Source organism: Malus sylvestris, chromosome 14 (assembly GCF_916048215.2).
Source record: "Malus sylvestris chromosome 14, drMalSylv7.2, whole genome shotgun sequence".
Lineage (NCBI taxonomy): Eukaryota > Viridiplantae > Streptophyta > Magnoliopsida > Rosales > Rosaceae > Malus > Malus sylvestris.
Window position 1 is genome coordinate 23,803,129 of NC_062273.1, and position 24,217 is coordinate 23,827,345.

Here is a 24,217-nt window from a genome sequence, read left to right on the forward strand (position 1 = left end):
CCAAAACATGGGCCTTTTTTCATCTGGACTTTATTTTTCTTTTTTTATACCTAGTTATTTGGGTTATATTTTTTTGGTGCCCCCTTCAGTTTTGGGCCATAGACAGTTGCCCCTGTGCCTGGGCCGGCCTCGTTCCCATTATAATATCATATAATAATATAGTTTCCAACAGTTTGTTCTTCATTTTCATGCAGCTTGTTTATTTTATGACAAATAATTTTTTTTGCAGATGACACTTTATTGCATTGACGGAAATTAGCTATACCTTTACCAATTCAATTTCCACCAATTTTCTTCCTCCTAAGTTCCTAACAATTAACTATCTAATTCACTAAAGCAACCACTCTACCAAAAAATTGTTACTTTTCACCTTATTTTTATTGGGATTGATTTTCAGGTTTATCTTTGTTTGTTCAACTTACCAAGTAATTCGACTTTTTACGACTTCACCGTTTTATTTTCTAAAACAAATTTTCACAATTTTATTTTTAAAAATTAATCTCCAACCTTATTTTTAATTTCAAACTATTGAAGAAAAATGGTAAAACCCGCACTTGGATGTTTCTCGAATACACGCTCCGACTTCCGTTACGCGCTTCTCAGACTAATGGGCTCTCTTTCCTTCGTGGTTTAAATCTCAAAGGGCAGTTCCGTAATTACATCTCCATCTTCCCCGTCTCCCCCTTTCCTCTCTCCGCACTTTCCCTCCTCCTTAAACCTCTTTCAATCGGATCCAAACCCTCCTTTCACATTTCAAAAACAGTCAACCCGTCCGACTCGACTCAGTCTCCCACGAGTCGGACCGTTCAACTCGGACCCAGTCAACACAGTTCGAAAAGGCGCGCATCCATTTTGCACTGATATCTACAAGCTCTCATTTGAGCCAGGCTCGTAGGCCATGGCGAGGGTTTACAACAATTGGGAGCGGCTGGTGCGGGCCGCGCTCAACCGAGAGCAGCTCAGGAGCTCCGGCCAGGGCCACGGGAGGGTTCCTAGTGGAATCGCCGGCGCCGTCCCGCCGTCGCTCGGGAAGACCACCAATATCGATGCTATCTTACAAGCTGCAGATGAGATTCAAGCTGAGGATCCCAACGTCTCCAGAATTCGTAAGCCTTTATCTCTTATGTTCTTGAATTTATTAAATTCATGCTGATTTTTTCAGTGCTCAATTCGATTTTTGCTTGCCCTTCTAATTGTTACTATTTCTGTCTGCGCGTAAAATTTCGTCTATGATTTAGTTTTAAGTTATCTAAGTTTGGCTAATCGTCGTAATCGAACTTAAAATTGTTTCAAGGATTTGAATTATACAATATGCTGCTGGTTTTAGTAGCTTTTGTTTTGATGTAAAGATGTTTTCAGTGTACTGCCGAATTGAAGTTGTTTACGGACTATGTTTTTTTTCCGAGCTGGAGTATGTGATCTTGTGGTGTTATGATACTTGTATTTTTGTTGGAGTGTTTATGTATTTACTAGAGTTGTGTTGTTTGGATGTTAGTGTGTGAGCAGGCGTATACCATGGCGCAAAATCTGGACCCGAAAAGTGACGGCAGAGGTGTTCTTCAGTTTAAGACTGGATTGATGTCTGTAATCAAGGTATGCTTAAGATCTAATTCCGACTGGTAATTTTTGAATGGCTGCTACTGTTGCAGTTACTTTAATTAGAACTGCATGATGGTTTTGCATAATGTATTTTCTTTTCATTTCTTATGATTATAATTATACGATATGAGTATTTGAAATCTTGTTTCAGCAAAAATTTGCAAAAAAAGATGGGGGTCAAATAGATCGGAATCGTGATATTGAGCACCTCTGGGATTTTTACCAGCGCTACAAGCGACGACATAGAGTTGATGATATCCAGAGACAGGAACAAATATGGCGTGAATCTGGAACTTTTGGTGCTGACTTTGGCGAGTATGGCCTCCATTTTTTGCTTTAGTTGGATACTTGTTTTTTTAACCGAGAAATTGTTGAGTTTTCTGTCCAAATTTTTATTGTTTCTTCCCTTTTTTTTTTGGTATGATTAAATATGTTATTTATTAATTATTTTTTGTTTCAAATCGGAGCTCAGTTATTTAGAAATGAAAAAGACAATTGCTACCTTGAGGGCTTTAGTTGAGGTGATGGAGGCACTTAGCAAAGTTGCTGATCCTAATGGAGTTGGAAGACTTATTACAGAGGAGGTATTTATCCTTTTATCTCCTATGGTTGGATGTGATACTCAGCAATTACTTTACTATTGAAACCCTGTTTTCGTCTCTTAATTCCTTTGCACTTTTAGCAAATTTCATCGTATATTGACTTATTTGTGTTGATTTTGGGTGATAAAAAATAGTGATGAAAAAAAAAATATTTAGAAATTTATGTTACCAACTATTTCAGCATTGTTGTTTTGGTTCCAATATACGTGATTGTTTTTTACTTTTTTGATCTGTGGGTTTCCAGTTGCGCAAAGTTAAAAGCACCGATGCAACATTATCTGGGGAGCTTACAGCCTACAATATTGTCCCTCTAGAAGCACCATCATTGACCAATGCAATTGGAGGTTTCCCAGAAGTGAGTTTGATCTGAATTTTAACTTTTCTTCTTGCCCTTCAAGAGTTCTGTTCCATTCACCTTGTATCTTATTTGTCATACCATTGAAGTTACTCGCGACTTACAGTTCTAAATATTTGGTTATCTCACCAGGTTAGAGGTGCAATATCTACACTTAGGTATACTGAGCAATTCCCCAGACTTCCTGCTGACTTTGAGATATCCGGACAACGGAATGCGGACATGTTTGATCTTCTGGAATGTGTTTTTGGTTTTCAGGTTTGTGTGTTTTTTATATTTTCCCTAAGCTTAATTATATATGTGGTTAAATGTGGTATGGTATCTTCCTGGAATCTGCATACGTTTTCAATTACAATTGCTGTTCTAATGCATTTTTAATATATATATTTTTTGCTAAACTCCCTTGTGATAATGATTCTGGTTAAATTTTTCAGAAAGACAATGTGAGGAACCAGAGAGAGAATGTTGTTCTTACAATTGCAAATGCACAATCTCGGCTTGGTATACCCGTTGAGGCTTATCCGGTGAGTGCTTCGGATTGCTGACTCATTGTCCTTGTGCTCATGTGAATGAACTTGTTATGAATTGTTACACCTATTATTTTCCTATTTATTTATCTAAATATTTGTGTGAATTCATTTCTGCATTTAAGGCCTTAGTCTTGTACTTTTATGTGCAAGCGGGAGAGAATTCTAACAAAGTATCAAATATCAATGTCGTAGGCGAAAGTGAAGATACAAACAATCTCAGAATAAAAACACAAGAGATCTAACGTGGTTCGGTGTAAAGCCTACGTCCACGGGCGAAGCATGGTGAGGAATTTCACTAAACAAACGGAGAACAAAAGAGTGTTTTAACTCTCACAACCCAAATCCCACAAATTAACTGTAAACCAAACAAGTAGAGAACTTGAACAAACGGAGAAGATTCTCCCAAATTGTTCTCTAACTCACAAATTGATTCTCACCAAACTGCCAAACGAATGAGTCATGAGATTGCCACACACTCATGATTCCAAACGGTGACATCAACCCCAAAACCCAATTAGAGAAAACTTTCTAAGCCGTGGTGAGGCACACAAAATAAACTAACCCTAGGCTCCTATTTATAGTGCATAGGACTTAGGTTACAATGAGAATTCTAATCCAAATTGGAAGTAAATCCAAATCCTAATCAAATAGGTAATTAACAAAATCTCTCCACCAAGCAAGAAATCCAACCAAGAAGTCAAATCCAAATTCAAATAAGACACCAAAATGAAATAGGTAACACAAACCTAATTTCTGCATCATCCTAATTTTTAGCCATAAATCACAACACATACCAGCCTCTTCTATATATCTTGTGTAGCAAATTGTTCCAAAAATTAAATTTGAAGCATTGTACAGTTTCTCAAGTATGTGATCCTATATGCTATGTCTTTTTATATTCTCGTGTTGATATTTATAAAAATTTAAATTGTGATTTCAAGAAATTTAAAAATATAAGATTTGAAAGATATATTTACATGAGAAGCTTAATGTCACTTCATGTGGTGATCACTCGGTTTGTTAATCGAAACCACCTGTTTGTAAGCGGGGCTAGGACTGTATACACCTGATCCTACCTAGAGTAAGACCACTCAATGGCAGGAGCCTTGTACGCTACCCTGCCTCTTATTTGAGTGTATGGTTCTTCTTGGTAACCTGGAGAGCTTGGGTTTGAAGTAGGAAACAGCCGCTCTCCTGTTGGGCGTAAGACTCTGTTTACCTGATCCTCTGTAGACTCTGCAATTGCAGGGTATTGTATGCTTTACTGTTTTAAACTGCCCTTTTTACTTGTGTCGCTAGTGCTCACATTGGTATTTAAGATGTGTATCATTTTATGATTCATTGTTCTTTAGAGGTATAATAATTTATTGCTTATGGTACTTCATGGCATGTGATGTTTTGTTTGATATTGTATGGGACCTATGGGCATGGAAATAGTCTTGTAGATGTGAAGTTTATTGATATATTTATGTCTTGGTGTGCACAGAAAATTGATGAGAAAGCAATAAATGAGGTATTTCTGAAAGTTCTGGATAATTATATGAAATGGTGCCGATACCTGCGGATACGCCTTGCATGGAATAGGTAATCTCAACTCTAATGCTTTCTTAAATACTTAATTCTTTTGTCAACAGCCCTTTAAAAATTTCTTATGTACACTGCTAATTACATATACACTGTTTCACAGTTTAGAAGCAATTGATCGGGACAGGAAACTTTTTCTGGTTTCCTTGTACTTTCTGATTTGGGGTGAAGCTGCAAATGTCCGCTTTCTTCCTGAATGTATTTGCTACATATTTCACCATGTAAGCTTGAAAACATTATGCAGTTTGCTGATTTCTTCTCAGTTCATATAGATAAAGGTTCACTTATTTGAATAGAATTTTAAACTTTCTATTTTATGTATGAATTTGTATGCAAGTTCAAGTGAAGTATATAGTGTTGGCTCATTTGAATTTATTTGTTCAGAAATTTAGTGCAAGATTACAGCGTGGAAATCGTTAAGTAACATTTTCGGATACTGTTTCTCTAGTATTGTAAATTGTTTTTTTATCTGTTTGATGGTGCAAGGAGAATTTGCATATAAAACATAGCATAACTTGCTTTATTTATATTTTTCTAATTATTACAAATGTGAGATGACATCATCTTACTGTTCTACAGATGGCTAAAGAGTTAGATGCAATACTAGATCATGGAGAAGCTATTCTTGCTGCCAGCTGCAGAACCGAGTCTGGGTCTGTGTCCTTCCTTCAGCAAATCATTTTTCCAATATATGATATATTGGCTGCGGTTAGTGGACCTCTATTTCAGATTTCTTTGTTTTACATTTAGTGTATCTTACCTTTTTTTTTTTTTTTTTTTTTTTGATATTGGAATTGGATTTGTTTTTATCTAACATGTCACATATGTTATTGGTTTGTAAAGATTGTAGGATTTGAATACTGTATAATTCAGTTAATACAGAGGTGCAGCATGTTATACTTTAAAACATTATAGCACTAAAACTCTTTTCACTAATTATAAACTTGAACTACTTTTGCCAACTCAATCAGATGGCTTCTCAATAACCTTAGGTGTATTCTTTTTATTTTGAATCAAGATCACACTTCTTTGAATGCCGTGCCAATAGCTTGCTAGAGTTTGCTTTATTTGTTTAATTCTTATGATAAAAATTATGGCTTCTTAACAAATCAATATCACCCTAATTTTTATCCAAAAAATTAAAAGGAAAAGAGGCAGAAACAAGAATAGCAATTGTTACTTTAGGTTCTTGTAAAATTCCTTGAGGTAAAAATTCACTGTGTTCTTGTAAAATTCCTTGAGGTAAAAATTCACAGTGTTCGTTTCTATGGCCCTTTATTATTTAATATTGTTGATAATGTTCTTGGAATGTATGGAGTCTGTTTATGCGGTACCTCTAGTTCTGAGATGTGGAAACTTGAATGCATGAATTAAATTGTTATTTCTTTAGTATGTTGTCATCTGATGGGGTGTTTTGGTATTACTTTTATTTGTTAGTATGGAGACAGTAGTTTCATAGTGGGCATTACTAATATGGTGGTTTCTTCCTGATGTTGCTTCTTCCGTTAAGTTTCTAGGGTATATACTGTGGCTGATATGTACTCTGTTTGGTCTTGCGAATAACTTCTGTTTTTCTTTATTTTTCGCATGCAGGAAGCCGCCAGAAATAATAATGGGAAAGCTGCGCATTCAGCATGGAGGAATTATGATGACTTTAATGAATATTTTTGGTTTGTTTCTTTCCCGTTTACATTTTTGATGGATGATATGATTCTTTCAGTTTGGCAGTGTGACATTTCGTTTTCAATTTGCAGGTCACCTGCTTGTTTTGAATTGAAGTGGCCTATGAGGAGGGATTCACCATTCTTGTTCAAACCTAAAAAGCGAAAAAGGGTTAGTTATATCTGTACTTTGTGGCCAAATTGATTCATGGTTTTGTATATTCAATCATTCTGAAGGTTTGAAACTTAAACTTGACATTTCATATTTTCTTTTGGCACTTTTCTGCTAAAAAGTGTCAATGACTAAGTTTAAAACTTTAAAGGGGTCCATAGGTAACCCCCTAATCTCATCATGTACACTAGATGTTCACTATTATTATTTTCAAATTTAACAATTAGAATTGTATAGCAATATGCTCACTCTATTCTTATTCTCAAGTGTTCTTTCTTCCTTTCTTCTTCAAAAATTTATATTTAAGCATCACTAGTTTGAGGATATCCGACATTCACCTCTTCCAGACCCTGCGTAAAGCGGGAGCCTTGTGCACTGGGTACGACTAGTTTGAGGATATCCGAGGTAAAGTAGGAGTAGCTGAAATTGAAGGAAATATGAGAGAAAATTGGTATGGTGGTTTGGACATATGAAACGAAGGCTTACTGATGCTCTGGTTGGAAGATGCGATTACGGGACAGAGGTTCAAGACTGAAGGGGTAGAGGAAGACCTAGGAAGACTTTGGAAGAGACTCTAAGAAAAGACTTAGAGTACTTGGATCTAACGGAAAACGTGGCACAGAACCGAGCGCAATGGTGTTCTAGGATTCCTATAGCCAACCCCACTTAGTGGGAAAAGGCTTTGTTGTTGTTGTACTAGTTTGATTAAGCATGATGAAAATATGGTACATGAATTGTTTATGAAAGTCTTGGTGCATAGTCTTCTTTTCGTTATTGATATGTCGAACCTTTTTGGTGATTAACATGTGTATTCAGTTTTGGCTGGGCAATAGATTTTGATGAATTACATATGTTAGTTACGCAAAAGGCTTTAACATTTGGCTCTTCTGTACAAAGATGATATTGGGAGTGATTTTCTGTTTTGGGTCTCACTTTTTAGTGCTTGTAAGTTGTATCATATAGGTGGAAAGCCATCCTTTTGCTTAAACCATTTGTTTCCTCCTAGCTTTTGATTATTGCTTTGGATGGCAGACCGGAAAAAGCACTTTCGTTGAGCATCGGACCTTTTTTCACTTGTATAGAAGTTTCCATCGCCTGTGGATCTTTTTAGCTTTGATGTTCCAGGTTAATTTTGCGTTCCAACTTTCCACATATGGTTACTGAGATAGTTTGGATTAAATGTCTACATTTTTTAAAATCTAACTTGTATTTCCTATGCTGAAGGCTTTGGCAATTATAGCCTTTAATGGACACATCAACTTGGATACTTTAAAGACAGTCCTCAGCATTGGACCAACTTTTGTTATCATGAACTTCATAGAGAGTAAGTTTCTTCTTTTTGTTTATTTATTTTTTCAAACAATCTGCAGATCAACACTTGCAATTAAGGCCCAAAAACTTAGTCTATTTTTGCTCTTTCTTTTCCTGTTTTGTTCGTTGGCTGATGTGCTGTCGCTGTAGGTTTTCTGGACGTGGTGCTCATGTTTGGGGCTTACACCACAGCCAGAGGCATGGCTGTCTCTAGACTTGTAATTAGATTTTTCTGGTTTGGCTTGAGCTCTGTTGCTGTGACATATATCTATCTGTGAGTCTCCTTTCTTTTAGACAGTTTACCCAAACTACATTTTTACATGATATCTGTTATTACTTTTGTAATTTTGTATTGAAATTTATAAATTTGCAGGAAAGTTCTGCATGAAAGAAATGACAGAAACTCAGATTCATTCTACTTTCGGATATATGTTATTGTATTGGGTGTTTATGCTGCTCTGCGCATAGTCCTTGCACTATTGCTTAAGTTTCCAGGATGTCATAAAATTTCTGAGATGTCTGATCAATCCTTCTTCCAATTTTTTAAGTGGATTTACCAGGCAAGTCCTACTTTTCTCGGTTTGAACTTTGAAATGGTGACCGAATAATTTTAAATTTGCTATGGCTAAAATGGTGATGACTTTGTTTTCTGCTTTCTTAATTTGTATTTCAGGAGCGTTACTTTGTTGGACGCGGTCTTTATGAGAAGATGAGTGATTACTGCAGGTATGTGGGCATTTGGAACTTTTTATTGTTGACTATCTGTTCAGCTTTGAGCTTGATTTCTTTTGTTGTCATGGTTGACAATGTGATCTTGTTATTTAGAATCTGATGTAACTGAGTTGAGCTGACACTAAAAATTTTGGGATAAAGTCACAAGTGACTTGAGTTCTCAATGTCCCTTGGAACTTGGGAAGAAAGGGGCTCATTCAGTGCACACCAATTCTTTAGATAAAGCTTAGTAGAGTTTGTTTTCATATTTTATTTTCATATTACAAATAGGCTATACTCTTTCTAGATATTGTTTCTGTTAAAGGAAACTTGTTGAGTGTTTGTCATCCAGTTGGACTTACTATGATATAAGTGTCCAGATTATTTAGGTTTATATTTTCTATTGCTTCTCAGATGAGGTATCAATATTTTGGTATATTCATAGAATTCTGCAGCTAGGCTAGGCTTGTCATCACTTAAGGGAGACTAACTTCTTTAACTTATTGTATGTAAGTTATGGTGTCACTCCCTTTCATGTTCTAGGTGTGCTGATATATTTGTCGCCACCCTAAGCCATTTCGAGTTCGTTAGGGTTATTGTATTCCTTTTCACTTTATATTTGTCTCTTGGTTTTGGAGTTCTCAAATTTGGACTCTGTGATGAAGATTTCTGTTGGAACTCCGGCCAATATATTTTGATGGCCTGGTTCAAAATATTCATTTTTGGCTATGTCTGCATGTCAAATCGAGTGTTGACATATATGCTGGTTGGTTAGCTTTTATTTCTTCAAGAGACCATATATATGTAAAAGGGCCTCATATATTGTTTCAAAAAATTCTAATTTTTGCAGGTATGTGCTCTTTTGGTTGGTGATCTTCATCTGCAAGTTCACCTTTACCTACTTTCTCCAGGCAAGGCTACTTTTACTCGTCCTCAAGTTCAAGTGATCAATGAGTATATTTTTCAGTTGATCAACAAGTCTAGTGTTTGGCTGTAGTAGATTTATAAAATTATATAAGAATTTAATTTTAGATGAGATGTATGTTTGTTTGGATTGGAGATCGGGATATTTTGATGGGAAGGAAGGGAAATGGAAGTGTGGTGGTGGCATAGATTTATATTTTTCAGTTTCTCTTTGGGCATCTTGGTCCAAACATTTTTAAAATATTCCTTTTTAGTGTAGTTTTTCTAGATTGGGGTGAGTTTGAATCAAATTTAATTTATGATTTTGCTTGGTAGTGTAACCTGAACGTTAGGACTTCTTGTATTTGTCTTCTACTTTTTACACAGTTTCATTTACTTGAGTCATCATTTATACTGCAGATTAAACCTCTTGTTGAACCCACCAAAATCATCATGGACCTTCCATCTCTGCAATACTCATGGCATGATTTGGTGTCAAAGAGTGAGTTTCTCAACATTGATTTACTTTCTGTGTTCTTGTTTATGCTCACTAGTACTTTGTTGCTTGACGTCAACAATCAACTCAATCCAAAGCCTATTTTTTGTTTTCTGGTAGAAACTAGAAAGGGACAAAAACTGGGATATTGCCGTCTTTAGGCCCCATAACTTATGGAACTGCAATTATTGGTCTATCATTAATTGGGATGACATGTTGTCAAGAAGCTACTTTTACCTTCAGGATGACTACTTTATCAACATTCTCTGATTCACATTAAAATTATGTTAAACCACCTTTCTCACTGTTCCTCTTTCTGCACATGGCCCACAAAGCACTACATCTTCCCTAGTGGTTTCCAACAATCCTCTTATGGAAGGTGCTTGTTACGTTTTGAAGCTTTTGGTGTTTCAAGAGATTGCACTTTAAACTTGACGTGTTAGTACTTGGCATTTGTATCGTAATACATGTCATTCTGATGAATTTACAAAATGTACTCTATCAGTGGAATATCTTGCTACTGATTGTCTCTTGCTCTCTTCATTCTGTGCAAATTATCTGATCATGTGTTTGCCGCTTTATTGTATCATGATATGGTTGTAGTGATAAGGGGTCTCCTATATTAAATCAAATATCATGTTGATTCGCAATAGCAGTTATTTTTTAAATCATAACATTTGTTTATTTGTGAGCTTAAGAGTAACTTTTTTTCATTTTCTATGAACATACTTTCTTGTCTATAATTAATGATTCCCCTGTTCTTGATGTTTCTTTAGGGGATTGATAGTGCTTGGAATAGAATGTTGCTGCATGTTATTGATGTATACATCTGTTTTTGCAGATAACAATAATGCATTGACAGTAGCTTGCCTATGGGCTCCTGTTGTGGGTGTGAGTATCTTCTTTCTTTAGCTTCTGACTTCTAATGAGAGGGTTGAATTTACTTCATGAAGATGTATTATGTTAGACTAGAAAGTTGGATTCTTTGGAATCTGACATTGGGAATATTTTAAAATGGCATAATAATCTGTAGTGCCTCAAGTTAGGTGCTCTTTTTCTTGTCTTTCTCAGATCAAGGGCTTTCTCCCTTGTTACCTTTTGAATTAAAACACCTTCTGTCTTAGAATGTGCATATTGCATCCACTTTGGATGCACAGTTCTAATATAACGTTCTATGGTCCAGATCTATCTCATGGATTTTTACATATGGTACACAATCCTGTCAGCCATTATTGGTGGTGTGATCGGTGCAAGAGCTCGGTTAGGCGAGGTATTATCTACTCTAAATAGTTGCAATTTCTTTCTGTGTGACATATGGGTAGTTTCTGCTCTTTGTTTGTATTGTTCATTATTAAACATATATAAATGTGTTATTCTAAGTTTATGGGTGTTCTAGAAACAAATTTGAAATTGTAGGTTAACATACTTCGCTCTATCATCTCATCTGGCTCAATTCTTCTCTTTCACTCTCATGTTTTCTATTTTCCTTACATTTGTTTCATCATGCAATTCATCACAACTTCTTACAGGGTTGGTTGTCTGTTGTTTGTTTGTGGCAGATACGTTCGATTGAAATGGTGCATAAACGCTTTGAGAGTTTTCCAGAAGCTTTTGCCAAGAATCTCGTCTCACAAAATAGAAGGTGGTTATTTGTTTACTTTTCTCATACTTCTGCAATTTTTGGTTGAAGGTGTACAGGTCTTGGAAATTTTAAAATATGCACTATGTGGCTGGGAAACTTGTGGTACTAAATTAAAATGCTGGTCTTCCTGACAGCACTAGAGTGATACTCTGAAGTGATTTGAATTTTCGACCTTGTACCATTGTTATCAATTTCCTTTGCCGCTTTTAGTTTCATGCAGATTTGTTCTGTATATTAAATTTGCACACAGCAAGGCTAAGGCTGCGTACGATAGAGGTTCAACCCCCCACCCCACCCCGTTCCTCAAAAAGCGGGGAGCCTCATTGGCTTGGGTTCAAATTTGCGCACAATTTTTTCCCCCTTTTAGAAATATAATTGAATGTGGTATGAATGTGCTCGAGAATAAGCTGAAGTGCATCATTAATGAGCTTTTCGATAGAGTCAATTAACTCTAAAGGTTTACTTGCCATCTTTCAATAGGAGGTTACTTGCTATTCACTTGATATAAATTCCATCAAATTCTGAAGGTGTGATCATTGAGGGTACAATGAAGTCCACCTACTTATGAGAAAGTCATCAATTTTAAAAGAAATGCTTCATACTCGAGTGCATTTTCTTATATTTATGGGAATCTTGCTGATATTTTTTTTTTTTTAGTATAATAAGATGATTGATTGTGTAGTATACTAATATGCGACTTGATAGCCATGTGACACAACTGGATCTTATCACTGTCATTTTCAAAAATCTTGTAATTGAAATTACATTTCTCTTTGTCATTTTTGTTTATAACTTGCATCTCAATTCACTTCTTCAGGTTGCCGTTTAACAGTCAGTCATCCCAGGTGAGTTTTTTAAGCTGATTTCTTTCCCCTACTGGTTCAGTTAATTTTTAGATGATTCATATTCCATGTTAGCACAACTTATTGCTGTAAGTTTCTGCTCTATGAAAGTAATTTAGGATGCCTAGAGTTATTTAGAGTTACATATTGGTTTTTAGGCTTCACTACAAGTCTTTATTTGTGCAAGGACAGTGGGACACACGTTAAAAGCTTCTATACATGTTAACTTCTCACTCTGTCAAATAAGATATGCCAGCAGCATCTGGGACACTTCATTTTGTTTTCCGGTTGGGGGATGGATTTAAAATGAAAATATCTAACTTCCATCCTGTTAAAATCCATTTGTATTGAGATTAACTGACGACTTCCAACAAATGTTTATATCTTAAAATTCAGTGTCACTTGTAATTTTTTTTTCTTTTATTGTGGTTATTTTTCAAGTTTGGCTCTGCAATCTTCTCTGTTCTTGTTACTGCAACCACTTTTGTTTTCCCTTTTTGTTCTTCCTGCTATGAAATTTTTGGCACTGAGGTATGAGTTGGTTCATTCAGGATTCTCAAGATTCAAACAAGATGTATGCAGCCATGTTTTCTCCATTTTGGAACGAGATAATTAAAAGTTTGCGAGAGGAGGATTTTATTAGTAATAGGTAATATGCTGAGGCTTGCTACTTGCAATGAGAAGAAAAATATCAAATGCTATTCTTCTGCTACTCCAGTTTGTTTTTGTTTTATGGTTGGTATGCCTTGAACCTGCGTGTTTTTTATTCTCCAGGGAGATGGATTTGCTCTGTATGCCTAGCAACACAGGAAGTCTAAGATTAGTTCAATGGCCTTTGTTTCTTCTGAGCAGTAAGGTATGACCTTTTGATTTCAGTTGGAAATATGGATGTAGCCAGTAGCATTTTGTAGTATAAATCCTCTTTCTTTCTTTACTTGTTTTTATATTTTAGTAATTTTACAGATCTTGCTGGCAATTGATTTGGCTTTGGACTGCAAAGATACACAGGCAGATCTTTGGAATAGAATATGCAGGGATGAGTACATGGCATATGCAGTTCAGGAAGTCTACTACAGTATTGAAAAGATACTATATTCTCTGGTTGATGGTGAAGGGAGACTTTGGTATTAATTCTTTTTTATTTACAATGTTATTCTTCTTTTGCAAATGTCAGATTGTTACATATCATGATTGTCAAGTTGTTGAGTTTTCTGTGTTGCCTTCTTTATGGTAGGGTTGAAAGGATCTACCGCGAGGTCAACAACAGTATTATAGAGGGTTCTCTTCTTGTAACTTTAATTCTTAAGAAGCTTCCCCAGGTGTTACAGAAACTTACAGCTTTAACTGGCCTGCTGGTATATTCTTTGACCATTTACATCACTCAACATTTCATATTGTTTAATAGTTTAGAACTCTCATTTGGTGCTTGTTGTGGCAAATTTGTCAGTCACTCCTTTGTATGTGGTTGTTTTATGTAAAGTCTTGGTTCCAATTGTTTTTCTCTCACGTCTTGCTACTACAGAACATGTAGCTAGAGTTTCTATATTATTTAATTCTTGCCATTTAAGTACACAGCTTGTTGAATGTTTTGAGGTTTATTATTAGATATCATGTCATTTTATCCTTTTAATATGATTTTGTAATGTCTTGTTATTGACATGGATGGTTTATGTCAGATACGCAATGAAACTGATATACTTGCAAAAGGTGCTGCTAAATCTGTATTTGAGCTGTATGATGTTGTTACTCATGACCTTTTGTCATCTGATTTGAGGTATGTGAATTGTTCTCTTTAAATTTTAAGCAGGATTTTTATTTTCTTGTGATGTTTATAATTACCTATCCTTTCCCTTCTAAATGCTCCAGGGAGCAGCTTGACACTTGGAGCCTTTTGGCAAAAGCAAGAAATGAAGGGCGCTTGTTTTCCAGGATAAAGTGGCCCAATGATCCAGAAACTGTAAGCATCATTGAATGGAAGAAAAAAAGGGAAAAAAAATCTATGCCTTTTTATACGTATTCAAAATTTCAGGGATTTTAATATTGTATATATTTTTGTATCTGTTGCCACAGAAAGAGCTGGTTAAGCGGTTACACCTTCTTGTCACTGTAAAGGATTCTGCAGCAAATATTCCAAAAAATCTTGAAGCAAGAAGAAGATTAGAGTTTTTTACAAATTCATTGTTTATGGACATGCCTTTAGCAAAGCCAGTTAGTGAAATGGTTCCTTTCTGGTAAATGATTTTCATCATGTGAGCTGAAATTTCATTACCTGTCAGTTTTATTTATTTTTTATATTATTTTGAAAATCTGTTGTTTGTTTGAGAACAGCGTCTTCACCCCGTACTACAGTGAGACGGTACTTTATAGTTCCTCCGAATTGCGAGTTGAAAATGAGGATGGAATATCAATTCTTTTCTATCTTCAGAAAATTTTTCCAGGTATGTTATCCTGCATTTATATTTAAAATCTTCACAAGAACATATTCATTATCCATATTTTGCCTTTATGTCATGTGACTGAGTTAGGTATAAGTGCAGATAATCTATTAGATATAGTAAGTTTATAAATACGTGGCCCAGTCCTGTAGGACTGTATATGAGCTGATAGGAGCCAAATTCTAGGATTCTTGCGCCTTGATTAATTACATCTAAACTGATTGCGAGCATGAACCAAGCTTCTTCTACAAAGTGCATTTTATCTTGGGTGGCTTAGTTATAATCCAGCTGAAGATGGACATCACTTTGGACTTTTGGTCACTTAACTTAAACAAGCTCTGAATGAATTAATCCTGAACAAAGATTTTACTGTTTGGGATGGTTCCCTGTCCTCCATGAATGTAGTTATACCTCATTGATTTTATTAGTTGGTTTCTGTTTATTTTACATTAAGTGACTTATTTTAATAAGCGTTATCGTTTCTTCTCAAAAAAAAAAAGAAAAAAAAGGTGGTTAAGAATTTGTCTTTCATTTTAGATGAGTGGGACAACTTTTTGGAACGGATTGGTCGGGGTGAGTCTACTGGGGATGCTGAGCTGCAGGAAAATTCAAGTGATTCTTTGGAGCTTCGGTTTTGGGTATCTTATCACGGGCAGACTTTAGCCAGGACCGGTTAGTTTCACTTGCTATAATAGCTATCATTTGTTTAAAAAACTTAACATTGTTGGTAGTTCATTTATATTTATAATCATATGTCAGTTAGGTTGGTTTATCTTTTGACTTGTATCGAATGATTTAATGTTCTTGAATTGCAGTGCGTGGTATGATGTATTATAGAAGGGCTTTAATGCTACAGAGTTTTATGGAAAGAAGATCGTTTGGAGGTATTTTCTTGTTGAAATTTGAATTGCTTTCAAGTTTCTTTGGGTGAGCACTTGAACAATGTGTGTAAGTTTAATGTTTCTTCCTGCACTGGTAGTGGGCGATTATCCGCAAAATGATGTCTTCACTAGTCAAGGTTATGAGTTGTCACGTGAATCACGTGCACAAGCGGATTTGAAATTTACTTATGTGGTGTCATGCCAAATTTATGGGCAACAAAAGCAGAGAAAGGCACCGGAGGCTGCTGATATATCCCTTTTGTTGCAGAGGTACAATCTTTTAATATAATGGATCTCTCAAGTTGAGTTATGTTGACCCTTTCGTATGAGTTTGTAAACAATGGGATTAATTCTGGGTTTAAGGCAAGCCCTTTTTATATCTTAATAAGGACAGTACACTAGTAACATCTGCAATGGTAAGTTAGGTCTGTCAAGTATGTAAACCTTCATCTTGGGTTCATATCATGTTGAAAACATCCTCTCCTAGGTGTATGCTTGCTGTTATTTTCCAATCATATATCAGATGTCTGCATACAGTTCTTCAACTCTTTGAGGATGCCAAGTCATATGTTTACAATTGGACAATGTTGGTTTCCCTGAACCTATCGTTTATGAAACGGGATGGTGGTGTAGGTATTTTATTTTTCACTTGTATGATACTATCATCAATTTACATTTGACTAGGAATGAAGCCCTTCGGGTTGCATATATACACGTTGAGGAGAGTGGTGCAAGTGAAGGAAAGACCACAAAGGAATTTTATTCAAAGCTTGTAAAAGCCGATATACATGGAAAGGATCAGGTACTCTGAGTTTTGTTCCCTCTCTTTTTCTTCCGTCCAGTTTAAGGTCTTCTGTAGTCTATACTCTAGAATCAATTTTCTTTGCTATTAACCTTTTTGTCATCCTAGATGACTCTAATGAAAGCATCCCATCTGAAAACTCAAATTATTTGGCTGAGGGGCTACATTTATAAATTGACTCTATTAGGTGAATAGTACAAAGGGTTTGGTAATAATTGCACTTATTAATCTCATTGTGTGCTTACATGTGTTTTTCTTTTGACTAATATCAATTACAGGAAATATACTCCATTAAACTTCCTGGTGATCCGAAGCTTGGTGAAGGGAAGCCTGAAAATCAAAACCATGCAATAGTGTTCACTCGTGGGGAAGCTGTTCAGACTATTGACATGAACCAGGTTACCAGTTGATCATTGGGTGTTTGTTTGTGCCTGAGTGTGTTGCTGCTTTCTTTGTTGTTAGCGTTTGTTTTTTACACTCTCATTGGCTTCCTATATGGCTGTTTAATTTAGTGGATTGTTACTACATTATGTAAATAATGAATTCATGCACCCTAAACATGTCACTTCTCTCTCTCTCTCTATAATTTTTGTTTTTTTTATAACGTGCAATTTGACACTAGGATAAGGCTAACTTTACACGAGTTTTCAACTTTGCCACAATTGAGGAGGATATAACAGCTGATTGATATATGCTCTTATTTGGTTCTTTAGGACAACTACCTTGAGGAGGCAATGAAAATGAGAAATCTCCTTGAGGAATTTCGCAGAAAACATGGCATTCGACATCCAACTATTCTTGGTGTGCGAGAGCACGTATTTACTGGAAGGTTTGGCCAGCTTCTCTTCCAGTCTTTATTTTTTTAATTTTTAAAGATTTGTTTCCAAAATTATTATTGCTAGCATAATTGATTACATGTGTGTTATATGTATCCATGTATCCATGCAGTGTTTCATCTTTAGCATGGTTCATGTCCAATCAAGAGACTAGCTTTGTGACTTTGGCTCAACGAGTTTTAGCATATCCTCTCAAGTTAGTATTTTGTAACTTGACCTTGTTTGTACCAAACATTTTGAATATATGGTTACCCAATGGGTTTGGTTTGTTTTCTTTCCTGGCATTGGTTTTGAGTTTTGTTCTCTCTAATGTGCAGAGTTCGCATGCACTATGGACACCCTGATGTGTTTGACCGAATTTTCCACACTACCCGAGGTGGGATTAGTAAATCGTCACGTGTTATCAATATTAGTGAAGATATTTTTGGAGGTAAGCATATAAGATGCTGGTAATATTTCTCTTATATCTGCTAGCAATACTGATTAGTTTTGTAAATGGCTACACTGATGCCTCTAGGTTACTGAAATTTTGGAACATTTTACCCCCCATCCACCCCCCCCCCCACCAAAATAACTTTAAATTCAGTATATCGGTCTTAGAATTTAGGTGGATACACTATAGAGATGCTTTATAGTTGATGTCCATGTGCATCTATAGTTGGGAATGTTTTGCTCTTTTCCTAACCTTAATGATTTGATGTTCGCTGAAGAAAATGATTTTTTTTTTTTTTTTTATAGGAGTTTCAAATGATGAGTTTTGTTATGCTTCATTCTTTTGTCTTTTAATCTAGTCTTGTCAACTTAATTAAAACAAATTCTGCAGGGTTCAACTCCACATTGAGGCAGGGTAACATTACACACCACGAATACATTCAGGTTCCATACTTAAGCAAATGTTGTGTTGTTGTCCAGTTAAGTGAAGAATACTTTTCTGGTCTCTTGATAACGTGCTTCTTTGTGTAGGTTGGGAAAGGAAGAGACGTCGGGTTAAATCAGATTGCATTATTTGAAGGGAAAGTAGCAGGAGGAAATGGGGAGCAAGTCCTAAGTAGGGATGTGTACAGGATTGGGCAACTTTTTGATTTTTTCAGAATGTTCTCTTTCTTTTACACCACTGTTGGTTTCTACGTCTGCACAATGGTACTTTGCTTTTGAATCCTGCAAAATTCTAGTTTTTGTTTTTTATTCTTCGTATTTGTATTTCGTGATAAAAAATGGTTTGTAATGCAGATGACTGTTCTCATAGTATACATATTCTTATACGGAAGGGCTTATCTGGTAAGTGGTAACTTAAACCATATTGGAGAAAAGATAATTTTGTCAAGTGGATGGGAAAAGTTTTGGTGAACCAGTTTATTTCCTATTACTTTTTATAAATGCATTGTAGATGATACCTTTTTGTTAAATCTTATAGGCTTTCTCTGGAATTGATCGTGCAATTGCGAAGCAAGCAAAATTGTCGGGTAACACAGCATTAGATGCTGTTCTCAATGCACAATTCTTGGTCCAGATTGGAATTTTTACTGCAGTTCCAATGATTATGGGTTTTATACTTGAGTTGGGATTGTTGAAGGTTAGTCTATTTAATTCTCATCCGTGTATGTTCATATTTTATGTCCCTATCTGTAACAGAATAGATTACTTTCCTATTCATAGTGGATTTATGATATAAAGAAATTCCATAAGATAACTTGAACAAGGATTCAAGATACGAGAAATATAAGGAGTTCATAGAAGAGAAGCTTGTATACTAGTATCCTAGTTTGAATCTGATTTATTAATATTGGTATCTGATTTAAAGCTGGTACTGAACAGATTTTAACTTTTGAGTTTGATTCGATAAAAAATCCATAGTTTTGTTGTTGGATTGGAAATGATTTTAGAAGTTCATAGAGTTAGTTATTCTAGATCTTTTGTTGTACCATATTTGGGCCTCACTATTTAGCTCACATGAGCTATGTGAAAGGGGAGGGGCAAAACCGTTGTCCTATAGATGGGCTTCCTCATCCTCATTTCCGAGGACTCAACCTAGTCTTTCATTAAAAACCCAAGCTACTTTACTCTCTCAAAGGCATGAAGAAAGTTGGGGTTCCACCATAAAACCAATTGGCAATATTGAGAGTAGCCCAACCTCTTATAAGCCCATGCAAGGTCCCTCATTTCATCAATGTGGGACTCATTCTCAACACGCCCCCTCACGTGTGGCGAATTTTCAAGCCTAACATGTGGATAACACAATGGGGTGATGTGGAGTGTGTGTGGCCGTTTGGCTTCACACGTGGGACAACCTGCTCTAATACCATGAAGAAAGTTGGGGTTCCACCATAAAACGAATTGGCAATATGGAGAGTAGCCCAATCTCTTGTAAGCCCATGCAAGGCCCCTCCTCCCATCAATGTGGGATTCATTCTCAACAAGGCAACAAGCCTCCATGTACAATGTAACCTACATTTACGTATCTCCCACTTGGGGTGATCCACGATATATCTCGTGTTTTGGTGCATTTGTGTGGTTTTACAGTCGGGTCTAAGTTGATCCAAGGTTAAACCAATCTTGTGCATCAACACACTTTTAGCTTTTATAAGACAACAAACTCAAATGAGGAGGTAGGTGAAAGTAAGGAATATGATGTTAAGCTAAGTGTACCCTTACTTTGCACTTGATTTTTTCTGCTATGAGAATAAATAATTTTTTCTATGTTCTAGAGCTTGTTTTGATTCTAGGTTTAGGCTTCTAGCTCTCTGATTTATATCCATGATTATAGCTGTCAGTAGGTTGAATTTGATAAGGGACTCCTGGGTATGCTAATTTGAATCCGGTTATTAGTGTTAATGTCTGAACTAGAGCTCATATCCAACATATTGAAACCTTTTGAGTCTGAGTTCAAGTTAGAAAATAATATCCATGGTTTAAATCTGCATTGGAAATATTTTGGAAGTTTTTTATTGTCAGTGTTTCAAAATGTTTTATTATATTTGTAACTTTGTAAAGATAACATTTAATACCCTTGAAAATAGGGGGTTGATGGAAGAACATATAGTTTAAACTCAGTGCACTTAAAATTCTAGGGTATAACATTTGCAATTGAAAACCTTTTGTGTTACAGGCGGTTTTCAGTTTTATCACAATGCAGCTTCAGTTATGTTCTGTGTTCTTCACGTTCTCATTGGGAACTAAAACTCATTATTTTGGGCGCACCATTCTCCACGGAGGTGCAAAAGTATGTATTTGGTTCATCCTTTTCTTAAAAGTTCTGTTTTTGTTTATCCATGTCTTATTGTATGGAATTGATGGTTTATACTTGTATTTTCATTTCAACAACAGTACCGAGCAACTGGTAGAGGCTTTGTTGTCAAGCACATAAAGTTTGCTGAGAATTATAGGCTCTACTCGAGGAGTCATTTTGTCAAAGCGTAAGTGGTATTTTCCAGTGATGAAATACATTATTTCTTTTCCACTTTCTTTAATTTTTGGATGAGGGGTTCTTATATTTGTGAAGTTGTTTAAACCTTTTCTTTTTTCTTTTGTTAAGCTCATTTGATCCATGTCTTAATTTTGCAGGTTTGAAGTGGCTCTACTTCTCATAGTTTACATTGCATATGGGTACACAGATGGTGGTGCTGTTTCTTACATTTTGCTAACTCTCAGCAGTTGGTTCCTTGTCATCTCCTGGTTGTTTGCTCCCTATATCTTTAATCCGTCTGGTTTTGAGTGGCAAAAGTATGTTTATATTTTTAGTTAACTTTCTATTTGTAAGGTACATGTATGTGCAGCTGTTCTTCTTTTGAAACAACTGAGATGCTCTCTTACTAATTAAACAGGACGGTGGAAGATTTTGATGATTGGACCGGTTGGCTTCTTTACCGAGGCGGAGTAGGAGTTAAGGGAGAGCATAGTTGGGAATCTTGGTGGGATGAGGAGCAGGTTTGTAACTGAAATGACATTAGAATTTCAACAAAAGTGGTGTTTCTGTTTTTCTAATTTTTTTAAGTTTTATTTATTATTATTATTATTAAAGTTTGTTCTGTTATCTGTTGTAGTGTACATAAGTTTATTTATTTATTTTTCGTGTGTACATAAGTTTTCATGTTGCAATTATCTGTATAGGTTGATTAAAGTCCCATTATTTTAGACTGAGGCTTTTTCATGTTAATTCTTTAATCTAGCTTCGTTTAGGATTGTAGGTTGCTTTGTTGTATAGATCTGTGTGGTACACTTTAGGTGATCTCTGTTGTAAACACATTGTCGTGTATTTAATATCCAAATATCAAGGAAACTGCACCCGACCGTGGAGCTAAATTTCGTCTAGCCTTTTGTTTCGTTTTTTTTTTGCCTTTGGACTGGTGTCGAGGAGAGCAGTACTAGCATAGAGCTGGCCATCTTTCTTGAATGATGAGTAGCAAGAGTATCTGTTATGCAAACATTGCCTCTGCCTCAATCTTATTTCGACTTTCTATTTTAGGAATATGTTTTCAGCCACAATTTGTTGATCCAGCCGACCCACTTAGTGGGATAAGGCTTGGTTGTTGTTGTAATATGATAATCATTGTTTGTCTGAATATGTTGCATGTGATCTTTACATTTTAATTTTTATGTTATAGAATGGTCCCCTCGTTTGTTTTTGTTGTGTGTTCAAGACCACTTTTTCTTTGTTGCCTTTGTTTTATTTATGTCATGTGTTAAAGCTGACTTTATGCTTGTGCAGATGCATATTCAAACACTGAGAGGTCGTATATTGGAAACAATTTTGAGCTTGAGATTCTTCATGTTTCAATACGGCGTTGTCTACAAACTCCATATCACTGCAAAGGACACATCACTTGCGGTACACTTCATATCCTCTGTATTTTTTTTTAACATTCAAATGAACGATATATCAGTGCAAACAAAGTCAACCAAAGTATTTCCTTGTACACCTTGCCAACCGAATCTTTCTTTTAGGAAATCCTATGGGAAATGTGCATCGACTGAAAAGATAAATAAAAAGAGGAAACAAAAAGTTTAGGAGAATTCTGTTGGTAGATTGGGCATGCTCTGGAGATGGGTGTTCAACTCAGATATGAACTGAATCTGTCTACATTTGATCTCATACTACGAGCTTAATATAGAATCATGTTGTGATTTCATTTTGATTTGTACTCAAGAGATGATTACGACTCTGATAGTTCCAACTGATACTATAGTGCATAGTTGAATGTGCATACAGCTTCAGCTCTAATGTCTAGTAATTCACCTTTTTGTGATTTTGCATGGACATTCTCTCGATTGTTAGCATCGTTCGCTCTTTATCTTGACAGTTTTGTCTTGTGGTTTTGATCCAGATTTACGGCTACTCTTGGGTTGTATTGGTGACTGTTGTCCTGATTTTCAAGGTTTGTGCCAAGAAAGTTATCATACCCCTTGCCTCGAGCTTTTGGGTATGCTCGATATATTTTAATTAAGCTCATACTCTTGGTGACTGAATTTATTTTGCATTCCAGGTCTTCAGCTTCAGTCCCAAAAAGTCCGCCAACTTTCAGCTCGTGATGAGATTTATACAGGGTGTGGCATCCTTAGGACTTGTCGCGGTTATTGCTCTTCTTGTAATATTTACCGACCTCTCAATAGTTGACCTGTTTGCAAGCCTGCTCGCAATCATTCCTACCGGATGGGCCATATTATGCGTAAGTTAAACTTTATATCCATTCCTTGCATGCGTTATTCTATATACACGGTCATTTGGCAACGTTTTGTTAAGCTGTTTCGGTTGTGCATAAAACAGCTAGCGGTCACTTGGAAGAGCATCGTCAGGCGTCTAGGTTTATGGGACTCGGTGAGGGAGTTTGCCAGGATGTACGATGCTGGTATGGGGATGCTCATTTTCGCTCCTATAGCGTTCTTGTCCTGGTTCCCTTTCATCTCCACCTTCCAGTCTCGACTTCTCTTTAACCAAGCATTTAGCCGTGGGTTGGAAATATCGCTCATCCTCGCCGGAAACAAAGCCAATGTTGACGTCTAATCGGAACACTCCCCTGAAAAGATTTGGCTACTGCAACTGCTCGGAAATTTGTACATGTTTTATCGACATCTCTCGTATGATATTGTACTTTTTGGGTACGGCAAAGGGTAGAACGGTTATTTACGTACATATATATGGTTGTAAAAAACTGTAGCTGTGATTGAGAATGTTATATAGTGAATTTGATGACGGCGACAGTGTAGGGGTAGGGAGGCCCTTAGAGACTAGCTTATTGACTCTCCATTTTGGTGAAAATGACAAGATAGCCCTTGCGACGTTTTTTGGCCATTTTTTCCTTCAATTTTTCTTTCCTTTGCATTATAAAATATTATGTCAAAGACGTGAGGTGAAGGGGTAGTATATGGAGTCTCCTTAGCAATTCACTTTTATTATTTTTATTTTTTTAAGAGATTAGGGTAACTCAGGAAGTGAGAATCTATATGAACTCTGCCACCTCACAGTTCATGACTCTATCGCAATAAGGGCTTAAGCGATCTAAGTGACCTAACATGGCTCTATCTAGAAGGGCCCTCGGTCATCTATTTGCGAGGTTTTTTCAAGAATCTCCTTAGCATTTCTCTTTGTTATAATCGATTTTCGGAGAGGGAGGACTCAAACTCGGGATCACGAGGCAAGAATGAATGTTCTTAAACGACTTGTAATGTAAGACGAAGTTTTATGGTGCGGAAATGAGTGGCAGGATCTATCACTCGACTATAAATACGAACTAATAAAATCCTGCAAATTACCGAAAATTTGGTGAACGCAATGCGATCAAAGACCAACTAAAACATCGAATAATAAGAGCCAACAACCAAACAAACCAGTTGGGCAAAAACACAAAATTTGGTCAAATA

The 24,217-nt window shown here is 36.1% G+C and overlaps 1 protein-coding gene across 1 annotated transcript; it reads left to right on the forward strand.

The window, feature by feature from the left end:
• Positions 1 to 645: 645 nt before the first annotated feature.
• LOC126599819 (callose synthase 10-like) lies at positions 646 to 23,648 on the forward strand. The gene is made up of 51 exons (XM_050266267.1): positions 646 to 1,106; positions 1,496 to 1,593; positions 1,751 to 1,914; positions 2,072 to 2,183; positions 2,446 to 2,556; positions 2,689 to 2,814; positions 2,991 to 3,080; positions 4,573 to 4,670; positions 4,774 to 4,891; positions 5,250 to 5,378; positions 6,264 to 6,340; positions 6,425 to 6,503; positions 7,536 to 7,628; positions 7,728 to 7,827; positions 7,965 to 8,088; positions 8,188 to 8,374; positions 8,488 to 8,540; positions 9,376 to 9,436; positions 9,849 to 9,930; positions 10,766 to 10,815; positions 11,108 to 11,194; positions 11,484 to 11,566; positions 12,384 to 12,411; positions 12,960 to 13,057; positions 13,183 to 13,264; positions 13,372 to 13,532; positions 13,643 to 13,763; positions 14,085 to 14,182; positions 14,275 to 14,365; positions 14,479 to 14,639; positions 14,737 to 14,846; positions 15,381 to 15,515; positions 15,659 to 15,727; positions 15,823 to 15,994; positions 16,409 to 16,526; positions 16,805 to 16,924; positions 17,240 to 17,355; positions 17,475 to 17,558; positions 17,680 to 17,792; positions 18,186 to 18,238; positions 18,326 to 18,502; positions 18,593 to 18,640; positions 18,777 to 18,935; positions 20,469 to 20,582; positions 20,687 to 20,775; positions 20,924 to 21,082; positions 21,184 to 21,286; positions 22,068 to 22,187; positions 22,684 to 22,734; positions 22,843 to 23,025; positions 23,124 to 23,648. Exons 1-51 carry the CDS (start codon positions 899 to 901, stop codon positions 23,358 to 23,360), a joined length of 5,700 nt encoding a protein of 1,899 aa, XP_050122224.1. The 5' UTR covers positions 646 to 898; the 3' UTR covers positions 23,361 to 23,648.
• Positions 23,649 to 24,217: the final 569 nt, after the last annotated feature.